Below are 17,994 nucleotides of genomic sequence, written 5' to 3' on the forward strand. Positions count from 1 at the left end.
AAGCGCCGCGTCCTGGGTTTTTGGAGACCGCAGGGGTGGCCGTGGCGAGGGCTGCGGCTCGCCAACAGCAAGCCGGGGAATGGGGACCCTTGGGGCAATTCTTGGACCCGACACCTCTGGGAACCGTGAGGGATCTGGGCCCCCTCTCCTGCGGGGTCTGCGTACGCTCGGAGCTCGGGCTCGCGACCCGGCTCCGAGTTCGAGTACACCGCCCTCCGCTTTTGTGTCGGCGACCCGGGGCGAGTGATCCGGCCTCTGCAAAGAGACAGTGACGCAGGGCGACCTCGGAGGCGCCGGGGGAGGCGTTCGCGTGCAGCAGTGGCGTTGGCAACCGTGGAATAAAGATGCGCCACCGCCGCGTGCCCTTTCCTCCTCTCGCTGCACCTTTCGTGATCCCCGTTAACAGGGGGCTCCGGGGACTCGCGGAGGGAGATGCGTCTGCCCAGGGCCCCCCAGCAGGAGCGAGGGAGAAATCGCTCACGGCTGTTGCGCGAGGGGGACCAACCTCTCGCGCCCTGGCCGCACGGATCGTCGTTCCCCAACTTGGGGGACAACTTGGGTGGAACGCAGTTTTCCTCAGAGCTGCTCGGAAGGAGATGCAGGGGCCTCCGATGCCTGAGACCCCAGCTCTCGTATCCGGCTGTGCAGGGAGGGCGGAAGAGGGCGACAGCGAGACACAGGCAGGGGCGCCCAGACCTGCGGCCTCTTTCCCACCCCTGAGCCGGCTTGCTGACGGGTGCTGCTTTCCTGCCCCTCCATCGGAGCCGAAGGGAGCGCGGGTAGTGGTTTCCGCCCTCAACCGCGGGAAGTTGGGGAAGCGGTTGATCTCTAGTTGACAGACGCTAGTTTTAAAGATCCATTTTACCTTGCACTGACAGTCCCCCCCTTGGTCTGCTTCGGCCCCACCTTGTGGCTGTCCATCTAGCTGGGCGCTTGAGCCGGGAAAAGTACCATTAAAATTGTGGCGCCAAGTGCAGGAATCAGTTCGGGACTGGAACAGCTGCAGCTGTCCTGCTTGCTAGCCTTTGTCACAAGCTAGGTAGTTCTACCCAATTCTGGTGGAGCCCCAGCCCAGGTGGCACTGGCAGCAGGGGAGCTAACAGACTGCTGGTGTCTGCAAATAAAAACAACCTTCTGAGCGAGTGTGGTGGTGCACACCTGTAATCCCAGCACTGGGGAGGCTGAGGCAGGAGGATCGCTGTGAATTCAAGACCAGCCTGGGCTACACAGTGAGTTCCAGGTCAGTCTCAACTACATAGTGAGACTCCGCCTCAAAAAATCAAAAAGCAAAAAAAACCTTCTGAGTCTTTTTTGGCAATAACAGATTTAGAGTGGTTTTTGAGGCCAATTTTCATCCTAGCTCGACTGTAGGTATTAGCACCCTAAAGCATTAGAGCTTTGCCATTTGGTAGTTATGAGGCTTACAAGCAAAAAGTAAAACCAAGCTGAGTGCAGTGGCACACATGCATTATCCCAGCACTCTGGGAGGCTGAGGTAGGAGGAGGACAGTCGGTTCAAGCCCAGCCTGGGCAATTTAGCAAGAGCCTGTTTCAAAGGTGTAGCTCTGTGTGAAGGCCCTGGGTTCCATCCCCAGTACCACCAACTAAAAATAAGCGAAAGAAACAAGCAAAGCAGGTCTAGTCTGTGGAGGAAAACCAATTTGTAAAGCAAGTTTAGTTTTGTTAGGAAGGTGCATTTAAGCATATATAGACCCCCTTTTTCTGCAAATGTGAATTACCATTTGGGGAGAGCACTTCATTTCACTGTGTCAGAGAGCAAAAATTATAGCTAGGTGTGGTGGCGCATGCCTGTAATTCCAGCACTTAGGCTGAGGCAGGAGGATCACTGCAATTTCAAGGCCAGCCAGAACTACATAGATAGACTTTGTCTCAAAAAACAAAAAAAGAAAACCCCAAAAGTTGAAAACAGCAAGAATTATAGTTTGATATTTAGGCTGCATTTGTCTTGGTGGTTTTTTGTTTACAGCGACAGCTTTAGAATTTCTTAGGTACATAGAACTGCAAACGTTGGAATATAGCCTATAAGATGTGTATTTACCAATTAAAGATATGCTTTTAAAAAACATATACCAGGGATCAGACCCAGCTTTGCGCTTACCAGGGAGGCGTGAAAACACATACATCTTTGTAATAAACCACAACTGTCTTTTACTAAGAGAAACAAAGCTCTTAACAGCTAAATGCCTGTAAGCACTACACAAGGTAGTAATTTAGCAGAACAGTTTACTTTTATAGCATATTAAAGCAACGAGTATAATTGCATTAAACCTGGACAATTAGCCTTCTGAAAATAAGGCCTATCATATGTAATAGTTTATTCAGTCAAAACTATAAAACAAATCTTTACTTAAAAAAACACTTTGAACAGATGCGTAAATAAACCCTAATTCTCAAGATTTAATGTTCCTCAACCGTTAAGGCTTAATAAGACAGCAACAGCCTCTCATGGTGGCGCACATCTGTAATCCCAGCACTCGGAGGCAGAGGCAGGAGGATTGCCCTAAGTGCCAGGCCAACCTAGGTTCCATGGTGAGTTCGGGACCAGCCTGAACTACAAAGCGAGACCCTGCCTCAAAACACCAGGAACAAAATAAAAAAGTAAATAAGTAAAAAAATCTAAGATGAACAGTTAGAGTTTGCCTATCATAGACAATACAAGCCTTTTTAGCATTTCTTTCTTTCCTTTTTTTTTGGTACCAGGGATCGAACTCAGGTCCTTGCACTTGCAAGACAGGCAGTGGAACCACTGAGATAAATCCCTAGCCCTAGCATTTCTTAAAACCTTTAGTGTTGGACCATGTAAGTAAACACTGACAGGCCAGATAAAGTTGCAGCTATTAACTCGTGGCAAAACAAAGGCATTTTCCTAAAACCGACTGACTGAAATACTAAACGGGTTGCCCTGAAACAAAGCGTTGCTTTTAGCATCAGCTGGGAACTCTCCAAACGGCCAGCAGATAGGACTGGCTCGCCTGAAAAGCCAGCCTTTAAAGCTCACTCTAGCTGATGGGCCTTCACAGATTGAAGTTGCCCTAGGATACAGCCTTTGTTTTGCCTCATTGTCCCCAGAGTCTCTCACGGGGAGGGAGGCAGATCTCTCCTGCTAGCATGTCTCAGAGTTGGCTCATGGATCATACTTAGTAGACCTGAATGCATCATCTTTTTGAGATTTTAGGAAAGCAAAGACACTGGGATTTGCATTTAGCAAATGTTTTCAGGTCTTTTCGCTTTATTTTGTTTTTTTGAAGACAGGGTCTCACTATGTAGCCCGGGCTTGCTTCCAACTCCTGGGGATCCTCCTGCCTCAGCCTCCAGAATGCTGGGATTACTGGCATGTGCCACAACTCCTATTTCAGTTACAGACACACAGATGTAAGGCCTGGGCCTGGTGCCGGTGCCCTGTCCCTCTGTGCCTCAGCCTCCAGCTGGGCTCGTGTGTTCCCAGCCTCTGCCAAGGGCCTCTGCCTCCTCCTTGGCGGCACTCCACACCGCCTCACCTTCGGCCTGGCGTCGTCCCTGATGCATTGTCCGGGCCTGTCTCCGAGGCCCTTCCTTCCTGTTCCATCAGGCCCTGTGCAGCCCATTTTTAAATTCTTAAAAACCAAGCCTGACTACAGCCATTTCGTAGTTTAGAAGCAGTGCACGGCTTGTGAAACCCCTGCCTGCAACTGGACGGGGAGTTGTCACCATGGGGCAGGAAGCGGCCTGTGAGCGTGCCCCTCCCCCACCCGGCGGCCAAGTCCACTTCCTGTCTCTGAAGCGTTGCGTGCCGAGCAGTCCCCGACGTGGACTGCCTAGGTGCACTCTTGTGTCCTTTCTCCCCCTTTCTTTTCTTTTCTTTCTTTCAAGACAGGTTAGCCTTGAATTTGCCCTGTTCCTCCCGCCTCAGCCTCCTGAGCACCGGGATGACAGGCGAGTGTCACCATATCCTCCTTGCCCTGCTCTCTTCCTCCAGCCATGTTGGGGATGTGGCCAGGTCCCTGTGCGGGGTCACCAGGCATCCTGAGGTGCTGAGCTGCATCCCGGGCCCCTCTGCCTGAGCCAGTCACGCCCTCCTGAGACCTCTGGTGTCTCAGATCTGGAGGGGGCGCCTGTCTGTAACTCCGTCCCACCCACACAGCGGTCACGGGGCCAGGCTGCTGGGAGGCCGCCAACAGGCCCTGGTCTGCTGCCGCCCTGCAGAAGTTCGCTGTCTGTCCAGCCCTGGGGTCTGGGAAGCAGCCGGAGCCCGGCTGTCCCTCCGTCACGCAGGGGATGAGCATGACCTCTGCTCTCTTCCAGGAAGCCCCCGGCAGCTGGGCCCGGGCCCGGCACCCCCGGCAGCTCCAGGGCCAGAGGAAGAAGAGCACAAGGCAAGCACTCAGCACGCTGCACAGAAGCTGTCCTGCCGGGCAGCGCGGTGTGGGCTGGCATCCCTGCACTCTGGGAGGCTGAGGCAGGATGATCACAAGTGGCAGCCCGGCCTGGGCAGCTTAGTAACATAGCAAAACTCTGCCTCAAAATTAGACTGCAAAGACCCTGGGGGATCAGTGCCCAGTACCACCACACACTTCCTTTCCTAAGTGTGTTTTCCTTGTCTGATTCATTGTTTGAGACAGGCGGGCGAGTGGTGGAGTCGCGCTACCTGCAGTACGAGAGGAGAGCGACTAAGAAGGTGAGACGCGCCGGGAGCTTTGGGTCCTGGCCGGGCCTGGAGGCCCTGTGTGGCTGTGGCGCGTGGCGAGCTGCTGTGAGAATGTCCGCCTTACGGCGCGGGGCCGTTCCCCCTTGACTTTCATGTGAGACCAGAGCAGGCGTTGTCTCTGAAGTGCCCTGTGACCGAGGCCGGCCCTGCCCTCTCCCGGCCCGTGATGCCTGCCTGAGCATCCCCGCTGGCAGCACAGGCTCCTCCTGTGTGCAGGTGGTGTTGGCGCCCCGCCTCTGTCCCTGCCATGTAGGAGTAGCGCATAGAAATGGCCAGGCCCTGAAAGGAAGGTCCGTGTCGCATGTCCTGGACAGGCCCTGGGCGCAGTCCCCGTCAGAGCCAGCGGGAAGGTGGCGGATGATACGAGGAGAACCAGCCAGCTGCCCAAGGGTGCAGGTGCGGCGTCCGGGCAGGGCGGTGGGGCCAGGGCGCTGTGCCCAAGCCCCCCCCCCAGGTCCGGGTGACACTGACTCGGCTTCTCGCCCGGACAACAGAGGGCAACCGTGTGGGCAAGGGCGACCTGCAGTCCACCCTGCTGGAGGGGCACGGCACGGCACCGCCTGACCTGGATCTCTCGGCCATCAACGGTGAGCGCCAGGCCTTCTTGGATGCTGGGCTTGGGGCTGTGACCGCGTGCCAGCCAGGGAAGGGAACCCTCAGCCGGGACCGCATGGCGTTGGGCTCGGGTCGGTCCATCTACTCTTATCGCTGGGCAGCAGCAGTGAGGGCAGCTCCCAGGCAGCCCCACGGGCACCGAGGGACAGCTGTGCTCCTGCAGGCTGCCTGGCAGGGTGGACAGAGTGAGCATGTTGTGCTTCTGCAGTTCACAACACAGTGGGCAGTGATCACCAGACTGTGAGTCCGTGACACTCATGCCTCCCGCTTCTTTACCGTAGACAAGAGCATGGTTAGGAAGACACCACAGTTAGATAAGACAGCGTCATGGAAAGCCAAGTCGACCTCCTTCTCGGCCCCTCAGAGAAAGAGCCCGGTAAGCGGGTGGCAGGGAGGCTCTAGCCTGGTCGCTGGAGATTCCGTGTCCCATCCCTGTCCTGTCCACTGGCAGAGACAAAGACACCAGGGGCGCCCAGGAAGGTGGAAGAGCAGCGCCCTCTAGCTGTGCGGGGCTTGGGTGCAGCGTGTCAGGTCGGGATTCTCCCCACCGGGCAGCGTCAGAGCCAGACCGGGTGCCCTCCCTGCCCTCCGGGAGGCTGAGGCAGGAAGGTCAAAAGTTTGAGCCCAGCCCGGCAATAGGTGACTCAGCCAGTTCCTGTCTCAAAATAAGAAGGTTTTTGAAGGGCTGGGGCTGAAGCTCAGCTCAGCAGTCCTGCCTCGGCCTCTCTCTCAGGATCTGGCGGAGGTGGTGGAGATGGTGGCTTCCCAGACGTTACTGCTGACCTTGCTGACGGTGAAGGTAATGCGGCACGGGCCCCAGGCACAGGAGGCAGGGCTCTTCGTCCACAGCCTGAGCCCTGCCTCGCCCTGCAGATGGAGAACGGGCTGGCGCGGCTGGAGGAGCGGGCGGAGCGGAGCCTCCTCCTCGTGTGCCGGGAGCGCGGGCGGCTGCAGCGGGAGGCCCACGAGCGGAGGCGCGAACTGCTGCTGCGGCAGAGACGCCGGGAGCTGGCTGACGTCCTGGACGCCCAGGTCAGTGCGGGGCGGGCGCTCAGAGGGTTCTTCCCGCCCCCGCCCCCAGGCCACTGTGGCTCACTCTTGACTCCTTATTTCGGCCCGACAGCCCGAGACCCCAGCGGGGTGTGTGGTTGAACTCGCACTTGTGTGGGTGCTGGCGGCCTGGGTCTCTGTCCCCACAGGCGCAGGCCAGGGCACTGCTGGCTCCAGGGGACGGGGACAGGCGGGACAGCGCCACACTGCTGAGCCCTCGCTGATCCTCTCCATCCCTCCCTGCAGACCGAGGCGCTGCGCCCCTTCGAGGCGGTGGCTGGGCGCTTCCAGGAGCGGTACAGGACGCTGGCCTCGGCCCTGGGCTCCACCCGGCACGAGCTGCCCCTGCGCGCCGTCCACCTGGAGCACGGCGGCTGGCAGCTCCTCGGTAGGGGCCGCTTGCTGCGGTGTGCACCGGGGCTGGGTGGGCGGGAGGCCTATGGGGAGGCCTGAGCCGGAGCTCCGTCTCCCAGACGCCCTGCAGGCCGAGCTGACGACCACCCACCGCCTGCTGGCCGAGCTGGGCATCGGCGCCGAGGAGGACGGCCCGCTGCTGGCCCTGCTGGCTGAGTTGAGGGAGGCGACCACGCAGAAGGACTGCGAGCTCCGGAGGTGGGCATGGAGCCCCGTGGGGCGGGGTGGCAGAGGGAGGGGTGGCCAGTGGGTGCCACTGTGGAGGAGGAGCACCTGGGGCCCTGAGGACCCACGGGGTCACTGCCTTCTCCCACCTGCCAAGGATGCGTGTGTGTCGTGTGCATGTGTGTACCGATTTGTGGTGCTGGAGATTGGACCCAAGGCCTTCTTGCCGAGTCACTAAGTTTCCCAGGCTGGGCTCAACCTTGTGACCCTCCTGCCTCAGCCTCCCGGGGTGCCGGGGTCACAGGCGTGGGCCCCACCCCGGGCTCAGCTGCAAGGTTTTGCTGGTGGGATGAGCCTTTCCTCTCTGCCTGCCTGGCTGCGGACCCCATCCTTTCTCCCATCTTTGCCATCTCCCTATGTCCCTGTAGGAGCTTCGAGCAGGTGCTGGAGCTGTCCGCCAAGGCCAGCAAGGAGGCGGCCCTGGCCAGCCAGGAGGCCTGGGAGGATGCACAGGGCGCTGAGGCCGCCCACCGCTGGTACTTCAGCCCCAACGGAGGCACCGCAGGGACCCTCGGGGAAACCCAGCTCTCAGCCCCGGCCCGGAGAGGCGCTCCCTGCGCACCACTGGGGAAGGCTGTGCGGTGACTGAGCACTGTACTGCTGCCCAGCGGCGAGGCTGTTCTGTCTCAAGTTTTAAAGAGGAACTCGTGTCATGGCCTTTGTTCTCTGGAGGGACAGACAGCGGGGAGGGTAGGAGTATGGCGCCACCAGGACGGGCTGGGACAGATGCAGAGGGCACACACCTGCCACCCCAGCTCCTCGAGGAGTTGAGATGGGAGCATCACAAGTTCAGGGCCAGCCTGGGCTACTTGGTGAGACTCTGTCTCAAAATACAGGGGAGCTGGGGTGCAGCCCAGTGGGCAGCAAGCTTGGCTGGCTGAGACCCTGGGTCCACGCTTGCGGGGAGTCTGGGCACCAGGAGTGGGTCCAGCTGATTGTCATGGTGCTGGTGGACACTGCCCACGGCACCAGCCTCCCCGATGCCTGAGTGGAGCTCAGGTGGGGACAGCACATCCTTCTCCCTGTCCTCCCGGCAGTGCCGTGTCCCTCCCCCAGGCTGTACCTGTCTTGGCTTCAGGTGACGCCCTGTCCCAGCGGGGCTCATGACCCTGGGCTTTCACTGTAACAAATGCATTTAATCCATGGTCACTAACTGCAAAGCCCAGCTGTGTCCCCAGGCCCATGGATCAGTCCCCTTTGACCCCCCACACCCGTGGGCAAGAGGAGGGGATGTAGGGCTGGTGGGCCCTGGACTCCAAGAGCCCTGCAGGACGTGGGGTCAGCAGAGGAGCGGGGCAGCGGGGCAGTGGGCAGGCAGCTTCCTGGCTGGACTCCAGGGCCCCAGCTTCAGCTCCGGCTGTGACAGTCTGGACCTTGCATTTAGTCCTTCAGATCCCCAGGGCTATGGTGATAGACTGGAGCTCACAGGACAGAGCTCCATTGTCTGCCTGTGCCAGAGGAGGCCAGGTCAAGGCGCAGCAGTGGAGAATCCGTCCCTCACCCATCGCCTGGACCCCGTGGCTCCCACAGTCCTTAGAGAGGGGCTGTAGCCACCTCACTCCTGGTCCCTCCCCACGGCCACAGCCCTGGGCACTGCCCCTTCTCTTCTCGCAGAACCTGATGCAGGGGTCCAGGCCCACCAAACTCCCATGATAGCAGTGCCCCCGATTTCTGCTCGAGGTCTGGGAAGGACATGAGTTTGGGGGAACCTGTCTCCCAGCCCACCCAGCCACCCCAAGAGCTGTCAGGGGAGGGAGGAGGAGCGGGTACCAATGCCTGGGCTGCCCCCTTCCCGGGAGCCCCGGGAGGCAGTGGAGGCCCCGGGCAGCCAGCAGCACAGCTGTGCCCGCACCTTGTCCCTGAACTCAGGGGACGCGTAGTAGTACAGGAAGGGGTCCACACAGCTGTTGAGGGTGCTGACCGCCAGGCTGGGCATATAAAACCCGTACAGGTCTCCCCAGGCGCCCAGGCTCGGGTCTGAGTAGTGCAGCAGCAGCAGCATGTTGCTGGGCATGAAAAAGGCCCCAGCTGAGGCCAGCACCAGGGCCGTGAGCCGCAGTGCATGGCCGTGGCGCCAGCCACCCACTGCCAGGGCGTACAGTGTGGCCCCGTGGCACAGCGCCATGAGCAGCAGCGGCAGGAAGCAGCCGAGCACAGCCAGGCAGATGAACACTGGCCGCCAGTGGGCCGTCTGGGCGGCCAGGGGCAGTGCGTCGTGGCACAGCAGGTGGCTGGAGTCCGCCAGGCGGAAGGTCTGCTGCTGCAGGGCCAGGGGTGCAGCCAGTGCGGTGGCCCCAAGCCAGGCGCTCACACAGAGCCCGGCAGCCAGGCGGCGTCCACGGAGGGTCCGGGCGCGCAGCGGGTGCACCAGGGCCAGGTAGCGGTCCAGGCTGATGGCGGCCAGCAGCAGGGCCGAGGCGTACATGTGGCCATAGAGGGCGGCGGTGGCCACGCGACAGGCCCCCTCCCCAAAAGGCCAGCGCTGGCCACGCAGGTGGTAGGCGAGGCGCGGTGGCAGTGCCAGGCCCACCAGCAGGTCAGCAGCTGCCAGGTTCATGAGCAGCGCGGTAGCTGGCAGCCGTGGGCCTCTCGTGGCCAGCACCCAGAGGGCCAGCGCATTGGCCGGCAGCCCCACGCCCAGCGCTAGTGTGTACAGTGCAGGCACCAGCCTGGTGGGCACCCAGCCTAGCAGCAGTGCCTTCGAGCTGTCCGTGAGCACCAGCGTGTCGCTGTCGTTGGCAGTGGGCTGGCCAGGGAAGCTGCGCGGGCCGGCCTGCCGCGGGGTCCTTGCCGCCTCGGGCCCAACCCAGGGCCCCAGAGTGCCTGCTGTAAGGAGAGGTGGCCAAGGCTCAGGGACAGGACAGCTGTGCTGCGCCACACCCCCACCCTGGGGACCCAGCACTGTGATCGAGATCTGCTGGGTTCAGGACCCCAGGGCGGGTGGGCCAGAGCTGGGCAGAGACACAAGCGGGCGAGGCCAGCACCGGGGGCCTGATGGCTGGGCTCAGGGCTGCTCACCACACTCCCAGCCCCCTGGGCAGGTTCCCAGCTGGCCTGATGACCCCCACCCTCGGTAGGACCAGGTCACTCACCGTCACCCTCATCATAGACGCTGGGGGTCGGGGTGCTGCCCGCCAGGCCCAACGCCAGCAGCCACAGCAGCAGTCCCTGCATGCTGTCCTCCCAACTCCAGCTCTGGGCTGTGGCCTTGGGCTTCCTGCCTGGCCCCCCACCCGGCTTCCGGAGCCGTGCTGAGATAAAGGGGGATGGTGTCAGTTGGCCCGGCCCCCCATGGTCACCAGCAAGGACTGGTGGCCCAGGTCACGGTGTCCCTCTGATGGGCTTCGCAGACCCCAAGGAGAGAGCGGCGTGGGAAGCCCCTCAGCTGCCCAGTGTGGTGACGAGGACTTCCCAGGGAGGTGGCCAGGCCAGGCCAGACAGGTCAGAACCCAGGATGGAGTTCCAAGTGCTGGTTTCCTGCTCCAGCCCCGCTCGGAGCTACTCATGAGGATGGCACAGGAGGCAGCAGGAAGTGACTGTGCACGGACCCTGGCCCTGAGCCTCCGGGTGGCCTCGTGTCTGAGCAGCGTCCCCAAGACAAGTTCTGCAGGGGGTTAGTCATCGAGTGCCGAAATGGCGGCTCTGCCCTGAGACCCAAGGGTTCAGGGTTGGAATTGGGCCAGAAACATGTACAGGAAGCCATCTGGCCCGGCCCGCCACAGCAGCACAGTGACGACACCACAGCAAGGCTGCCGGCACCAGCTGCCGGCACCTGCGGGGACCATGACATCACCCTTGGACAGGAGGGACGTGGATCCCTGCCCCACACCCAGCTCCGACTGCAAACTTCTGCTCCTGCTGTGTGGTTTCCTCCCACCCCAACTTTTATTTTTAAAGGAAAGTCAAAGTACTTGCCTCAAAAAGGGAGAGCTGGTGCGTCCCAGGTGGGGACCCTGAAGGACAGTTTTCACATGGGCTGGAGCCACCGAGTTCTAGGACAGCACAATGCGCTGCAGCCCCGGCTTTGCTGCCACCCTGGCACTCGGGGCAGAGGCGTGGGGTGTCGGGTGCTCAGCGGTGAACGTGACAGCCACCCAACAGACCACGTGCTCGGTGCCACTGTACTAGGGAGTGGCCCAAGCGTGGATGTCACACAGTGCTACAAGAGTTCAGTCTTTCCAGTACTGGGGATGTAGCCCAGGTCTCCACACTGAGCTGCATCCCCAGCCCTTTTATGTTTTGACACAGTTTGGCTAAGTTGCCCAGGCTGAACTTGAACTTGGGATCCTCCTGCCTCAGCCTCCTCAGTGCTGAGACATTTGCATTTTGTTGAGACTTACACAAAGTACAGCATGCAGGAAGGTGGCAGGGCTGGCTCCTCTGAGGGTGGTGCCACAAAGCTCCACCCCACACTAGCTTACCTAAACACACAGCTGCTGGTCACTAGCACTGTGCCTATTGCTGAGATGTGAAGGCCACCTGCAAGGGACTCCAGGAAACCTGCTCCACGGGTTTCTGAAATGGGGTCTCCCTGTGCAGCTCAGGCTAGTCTTTGGTGGCCTCAAACTTGTGACGGTCTTCCCACCTCATCCTTCTGAATGCTGGGATTGGAAATGTGTGCCACCATGCTGGCTTATGATGGGGGGCATGCACCAGAGATCTAACTCGGGTCCTTGTGCTTGTGAGGCAGGCGGCAGAACCACTGAGCTAAATCCCCGACCCCATCAGCCTATCTTTACTTTCGGGTGCCAGGCATAGAAGCAGGGCTCATCCTGGGCCAGCCTTCACAGCTGTTTCCACAGCACTGTGACCCATGTTCCTGCGCCACCTACTGGCTCAGGATACAACTGGCCTGGTGCTGAGGTTGCCCCTGCCACAGCCTGGGCACAGTGTGGCCTCTGCACACTCACTGCCTCTTGCGGGCACAACCCCGAGGGTGGGTCCACCGCCACCCTGGATGCCAGCTCTCCTGTCCTGCTGCGGAGGGCTGGGCTGGGATGGAGCGGGCACAGCAGCAGTGCTATGTGTCGGCCAGGGAGGCTAGACACTGGGGTGGTGGCGATGTGTCACAGCCCAGCTAGACAGTCTCCATGCACAGCGCTTGGGTGAAGTTTCTCACATCACCACAGAACTCGGAGGACCATCCCAGAAGGCAGAACCAAGAGGAACACTGCAGAGGGTACAGTGCCTCAGCCTTGGAGGGGGCAGAATACAGGGCCAGGGATACTCACACGGAGGGAAGGTGGCAGCTTTCTCCTAGGAAACAATTCCTGAAGCCTCTTCTCTCCATCAGTATTTAAGTTTTAACTTTAATGTGCAAATAAATAGAAAAGGAAAACTACATTCAAAACAGCTGCAAGGGAAGATCAAGGCCAGAACAGAAATCCTCAAAACGAACAGGCGTCTGAGAAGCATGCGGGGCTCAGCGTCACCCGTGTCCCCACCCAACCTGCTTCCAGGGACAGGTGGGGCGCCCACGGTGCCACTGGCACTTGGGACACGGGGCAGGCGCTGGCTCCCAGGGAGCCACGGCACCCAGTTTGGCACAGCTCTGCGGCAGGAATGGGCTGCGCACGGGGCCAGCTGGTCACCCTGGGCTCTGGGCGGCAGTGACAGGGCCAGGCCCACTCGCGCGCCAGCACCCAGCAAGGTGAGGGGCCTGGGTGGCCCGGCTGCTGCTCAAGCTGCGACCACGATGTGCGACAGGAATAAATGTGTGCAACTGGAGGAGCGAGGACATCACCCGCAGAGCTCCTCCCCTCGGTGACTGGGCCTACAGCTCCGACAGTGAGGCAGGGTCCCCACGACATCTCGGGTGCTGGCCAAGGACTTGCGCCCACTCGGCTGGCTGTAGTCCCACCCTGCTGGGCGCCCCAGCAAAAGAGACAGGGCAGGAGGCCGGGATGGTGGCGGGAGCCGCTCCCCTCTGTCCCCCCTCGCCACGTGGCCCAGGGCACTCAGGGCGAGGCTGGGCGGCGGCTGTACTGCACGCGGTAGCGGGTGACAGGCAGGCCATGCACCATGGCTGTCTCGCACAGCGTCTTGCAGGGCACCATGTCCTCGTCCTCCTCGCCCATGAGCCAGTCCTGCACCAGGCCGGCCGCCTCCCCCGTCACGTTGTCCTCCAGCCAGCGGCTGTGCCACTCCCCGAAGTGCCGGTGGTGACGCAGCAGCACCAGCGGCTGCACCTGCGGGGAGGGACGTCAGGCAGGGCTCCCCACACCCAGGCGGGTCTTGGGGTACGCGGCCCCGCTCAGGGCGCACCTGCTTGACCCGGCCGAGCGTGCCGCGGCGGTACATGTAGTCCTCGGAGTTGACGATGAACACCATCTTGTGGGTGCTCAGCTTGAAGCGACAGTCCACGTCGCACGCGCTCTCCACGCCCACCAGGCGCCGCCAGGGGCCCTGGGCCTCACCACGCAGGGCACGCACCTGCTCACACTGCCAGCGCCGGAACTTCCGCAGGTTCCTGGCCGGGCCGGGGCACAGACCGGGTCAGGAACACCCCAAGGCCGTCCTTCTGGGGAGCGTGACCCGCCAGGGCCCGCCCACCCACGGCTGCGCCGGCCTCACCTCTGCAGGAACACGGGCTTCAGCAGGAAGCCCTCGGTGGGCGAGCTGGACGTGCCCTCGGTGCCCACGTACTGCTCCACGTAGCGTGCCAGGTGCTGGGGACAGGACAGCTGTGACGCCTCGGTCAGTCAGGCCGGCTCCCCGCCCCAAGCACAGGGCCCACCGCAGGGCCCACACGGCGGCCCACAGGTGGGCACCCCACGAACAGGCTGTGTGGGACTGGGGCTCAGCAAGTCCAAACCACGGCACGACCTTTGGGGTCCCTCGGAGGGGACTTCACACATGGGGTGCTGCCTAGATAGCGGGGTCCAGGATGGGGCGAGAGGCAGAAGCAGACACCAGAGCCAAGAGAGGCTAGGCACATGGGTGCAGGACTGTGCAGCTACAAGGAGGCTGAGGCAGGGAGGCCCCAAGTTCCAGGCCAACCCAGACAACTTGATGACTTAGTGACACCCTGTCTCAAAATAATCTCGAAAAGGGCTGGGGTGCAGCTCATCGGGGAGCACCAGCCTGGTGAGCCTCTGGGGCTTCTCAAACTTCCCCACCGGGTGGCTTCAGTTCAGGCAAAGGCGCAGCTGCAGCCACTTTCCTTCCCCACTGGTGGGCATGGAACCCCTGACCCACGCGCTGAGCTCCGTCTCCAGCCTGTTGTTATTCTGAGGCAAGGTCTTGCAAAGTTGCCCAGGCTGGGCTGGAACTTGGGATCCTCCTTCCTCCCCTCCCCGAGTATGAGGATCACACGCACAACTCCCTGGTCCTTGCTGCCAAACTCAGTCGTTCACAGACTCCGGCTCCAAAGGGGATTTAGATGGCAAGCAGGGCGGCAGCCACACTGCCCCTGGGCCCAAGGAGGCCACGGCTGCACCTGCAGACCCACCCTGACCACCTACGCGGGTCTCCACTGAGGTACGTGGCCAGTACAGCAGGGCAGGCCTCCACCCAGCGACCGGCGCCCTAGGGTGGAACCGAGGGAGGCCAGGACCCAGACGGCAAGCAGAGCTGCCCAGGAGGTGCCCTGGACACCCTGTGGGGGTCACTCATCACAGCGACCAGGGAGCCACAGGCAGCATGCCTGCCAAGTGACACGCGCCATCACGCACCCTCCTATCTGTGCACCCTCAGGCAGGCACTCACGCATTCTCGGGACCCAGGCCAGGGGTGAGGGCCACAGCAGACGGGAGGCCCGACTCCTCTGAGGACACGGAGGGCCCGCGTGCCCGTCACTGCACATGCAGAGCCGGGAAGCCCGGCTGTCTCGGCCCCATGTCCCACCTGCACTTCCACAGGGTCCTCGGTCTGGGCCTCCTCAGTGTCCAGCAGCTCGATGGTCATGATCACCTGGCCCTTGCGCTGCAGGAACATCACCTGGCGGGGTGGGGACAGACTGAAGCCTCTGGCTGCAGCCCTGCGGATGGATGGACAGGCGGACAGACGGACGGGCCGGGTGGCCGAGCTCACCTTGAAGCAGTTCTCGTCGGCCATGCAGCGCTCGGCCTTCCACTGGTAGCTCGTCTCTCGGGCGGCGCGCACGCAGCGAGAGGACAGGTTCCCGCCTGCCGCGCCACGCTTCTTCTCACTCAGGTACAGCTCCGCCACCTTCAGGCACACGTCATCGCTCACCAGGTGGTGCAGCTGCGGGGACAGGGACGTGGCGGGACGCAGGCCGTGAGGTGGGGGCCAGGCCTGTGGGCCTCGGTGGACCGGACCAGGCCGGGATGGGCCACACTGAACACACTCAAGCCGTCCTAATGGGCTCAGACCGTGATACACATCCAGGCGGCAGCGAACCAGATCAGACTGCCCCAAACTAGTTCAGACTGCTGGGAACTACCCCAGACAGCCCAGAACTGGCTCAGACTGCCCTGAACTAGTTCAGACCACAGAAAACCTGATGAGACCAGGCCAGACTGGACCAAAGCAGAACAAGCCAAATCGAATCAGACCAAAGTATGCGAAGCCAGATCAGGCCAGACAAGACAAACCAGAGTAGCCTGCACCATGCTACGGTGCACAGACATGGGCCCTCCCATGACACCTTCCCCACCTAAAGTGCTCAGCTGCAGGCTTGCATGTCTCGCTCACCCCCATATTTCTGAGGAAGGCAGGCCCAAGGCGAGTCCCAGCCTTGGGCCTCCCTGCCAAGCCCCTATATGAGGTGACACAGGTAGCCCTTACTGCAGCCTTGCCCAATAAACGGGGCCACACCAGATACACACGGACCACACCATGTGCCGGGCACCACAGGTGCCCAGAGACAGCGGCAGCCAATGCTGAGATGCCGCCCAGTGAGGTGGGGTTGGTGCCGTGTAAGGCCACTGTGCTTGTCACGCTGAACTCCACCTCTGCTGGGTCCCGAGGGAGCAGTGCCCAGCCCAGTCCCCATCCTATGGCCAGCTCTCAGGCAGCCCCATGCAGCTGCACACACACAGCAGGGGTCTACATTCCCTGCCATGCCGTCACCCGCCCTGCATGGCCACGACTGTGAGAGACGAGGCGGTGACCCAGGTCAGGGGGCTGGACACCCTACTGCTGCTGGCTCCACCGTCCCACGTCTGAGACAGGGCCTCACATGCCCAGTACTGCACAAGCCAGCACGGGCACTGGTGGCCACACAGCGGGTCCAGGCCGAGACCCTGTAGGCCCAAGCCCAGGAGTGCAGGACGAAGACACAGCCACACAGATGGGACGCAGGCGCCACCGGGCCCATCCCAGGAGAGGGCACAGACAACGGCTCCACCCTGGGTCCCTGGAAGGCCCTGGGCCCGCAGCAGGGGCTCAACGGGAGCGGCCACTCATGTGGAAGCCCGCTGGTACTGCACATGGCACCCACAGGAGACCTGGGCACAGCAGGAAGTGCCTGCCCCAGGGCTCGGCACCAGTGCGGTCTGTCCCTGCACCTTCGCTTTGCTCAAAGGACGCCCCACAGGAAAAAAGTCACAGCGGCGGTCCTGGGCGGTGGCAGAACTCCATCCTGGGCTGCGCCACTCCCTGGGCTTCCACCGTGTGCAGGCCACTTCCCTTGCTGACACCGAGCAGCGCCACTGGCCACCCGTGACGGAGCCGCCACCGATGGGCCGGAGCTCCAGTACCACAGCGGTGACTCCCCACCGGCAGGTGGGCGGACAGGCAGTCAGCACAGCAGAACATCACACAGCCGGGGGAAAGGGCGCAGGCCCTGTGCAGGGTACGCCTCAGACAAAGCCTGGAAACAGCAGCCCCACACCCACATCCACTGACGTGCCACGTGAGACCAGGCAGGCCCGGGCGCACAGCGGACCGCGGCTGTGGGAGGCGGGGCGGCTGGGCGGGATGATAATGGGCCGGGTGTCCCTCACCCCAAGCGCTGACCAGCACCGCTCTGGATTTGGGCTGGCTTCTGTTTCCGGGACACTTGTACATATGTAACGAGGAATCCCAAGTCGGGACCAGGTAAACCCAGAACATGTTCACGCTTCTTACATACGCGGCACACAGCCTGAGGGGGTTTCACGCGCTGTCTTTAATAACTGTACAAGACAAAGCCCCATGGTATGTGACCTCCTGCTTCCACCAGCCCGTTGGAGACAGCAGATGTGGATTCTGGAGCACATGGGATGTGGGAGTTTCGGATTACGGATGCTAGCAATGTTCCAGAACTCTGGACTTCTAAAGGGAATCAGGGTGGAACCCAGGACCTTTGTTCTGAGCTGCATCCCCAGCCTTTTTAAATTTTTGAGACAGGGTCTCACTAAACTGCTAGGCTAGGCTGATTTCTGGGGGTGGCAGGTACTGGGGATCGAACTCAGGACCTTGCTCTTTACGCAGCAGGAGGCAGCACCACTGAGCTAAATGCCCTGGGCTAAACTTTTTAACCTTTCTGCCTCAGCCTCCCAGAGTACTGGAATCACAGGTGTGTCCCACCACACTTGACTGCAATGGATTTTTTTGTCACAAGAATTTCACCTCAGCTTTTTAGAAAGGAGAGCTCTGCGTGCTGCCCAGCCTCCGGAGCAGACACCCAGGGGGATCAGGGTCTCCAAAGCCCAGGCTGGCGAGGGCGGCGGGCAGCCCTCACCTGGCGCGCGATGTTCTGCACCAGCTTGTCCATGGTGAAGCCTATGTAGGCGTGGATGGTGAACATCTCGCGCAGGGTATCCTCGTACTGCGTGGGATCGATGCTGCCCTCCAGCAGGCTGCGCACCATGTCCAGGAAGGCCGGGTAGTACTCCTCCAGCTCCACCTCACCTGTGGGGGCAGCAGGCTGAGCCGCAGGGCCGGGTGCCGGGATGCCCCGGAGCGGTGGGAGAGCAGTGGGGACAGGCATACGCAGGCGTCTCCTGGCCAGGGCAGGGCAGGAGGAGGAGGCGCCACACTGGGTGAACCTCTACTCGCTGGGCACAGAACCCAGGCCCCGGGCTGTACCCCAGCCAGCCA

The 17,994-nt window shown here is 61.4% G+C and overlaps 4 protein-coding genes across 6 annotated transcripts in view; 1 reads left to right on the forward strand and 3 right to left on the reverse strand.

The window, feature by feature from the left end:
- Myo9b (myosin IXB) overlaps positions 1–3,545 on the reverse strand; it is a 58,412-nt gene extending 54,867 nt beyond the window's left edge. Inside the window, exons 1-3 of the mRNA XM_019210666.1 lie at positions 3,518–3,545; positions 697–828; positions 29–640 (exon numbers count right to left, since the gene is read on the reverse strand). Of these exons, the coding sequence (XP_019066211.1) occupies positions 29–640; positions 697–828; positions 3,518–3,545 (772 nt within the window). The remainder of the gene's footprint in view (positions 1–28; positions 641–696; positions 829–3,517) is intronic.
- On the forward strand, positions 2,734–7,672 carry Haus8 (HAUS augmin like complex subunit 8). Its single transcript, XM_010644318.2, has 11 exons — positions 2,734–3,932; positions 4,302–4,372; positions 4,619–4,674; positions 5,019–5,100; positions 5,199–5,291; positions 5,601–5,695; positions 6,053–6,118; positions 6,193–6,351; positions 6,616–6,757; positions 6,843–6,981; positions 7,377–7,672. The coding sequence occupies exons 1-11, from the start codon at positions 3,709–3,711 to the stop codon at positions 7,591–7,593; spliced, it is 1,344 nt and encodes a 447-aa protein (XP_010642620.1). The 5' UTR covers positions 2,734–3,708; the 3' UTR covers positions 7,594–7,672.
- A 379-nt stretch (positions 7,673–8,051) lies between these two features.
- On the reverse strand, positions 8,052–11,243 carry F2rl3 (F2R like thrombin or trypsin receptor 3). 3 transcript variants are annotated; one of them, XM_010644321.2, is made up of 3 exons: positions 10,101–11,243; positions 8,861–9,834; positions 8,064–8,128 (listed from the first exon to the last, which is right to left on the reverse strand). In XM_010644321.2, exons 1-3 carry the CDS (start codon positions 10,180–10,182, stop codon positions 8,126–8,128), a joined length of 1,059 nt encoding a protein of 352 aa, XP_010642623.1. In that variant the 5' UTR covers positions 10,183–11,243; the 3' UTR covers positions 8,064–8,125. The 3 variants fall into 3 exon arrangements, with proteins under 3 accessions (XP_010642622.1, XP_010642621.1, XP_010642623.1); XM_010644320.2 differs by having other exon boundaries at positions 8,052–9,831; XM_010644319.2 differs by having other exon boundaries at positions 8,052–9,834.
- Positions 11,244–11,865: 622 nt separating this feature from the next.
- The window catches only part of Sin3b (SIN3 transcription regulator family member B), a 23,390-nt gene continuing 17,261 nt past the window's right edge, over positions 11,866–17,994 (reverse strand). Inside the window, 7 exon segments of the mRNA XM_010644366.3 lie at positions 11,866–13,196; positions 13,273–13,477; positions 13,582–13,676; positions 14,854–14,946; positions 15,040–15,213; positions 17,636–17,803; positions 17,806–17,993. Of these exon segments, the coding sequence (XP_010642668.1) occupies positions 12,966–13,196; positions 13,273–13,477; positions 13,582–13,676; positions 14,854–14,946; positions 15,040–15,213; positions 17,636–17,803; positions 17,806–17,993 (1,154 nt within the window). The 3' untranslated portion in view covers positions 11,866–12,965.

The sequence above is a fragment of the Fukomys damarensis genome, unplaced genomic scaffold (genome assembly GCF_012274545.1).
Source record: "Fukomys damarensis isolate Sample0158 unplaced genomic scaffold, DMR_v1.0_HiC HiC_scaffold_37, whole genome shotgun sequence".
Classification (NCBI taxonomy): Eukaryota; Metazoa; Chordata; class Mammalia; order Rodentia; family Bathyergidae; genus Fukomys; species Fukomys damarensis.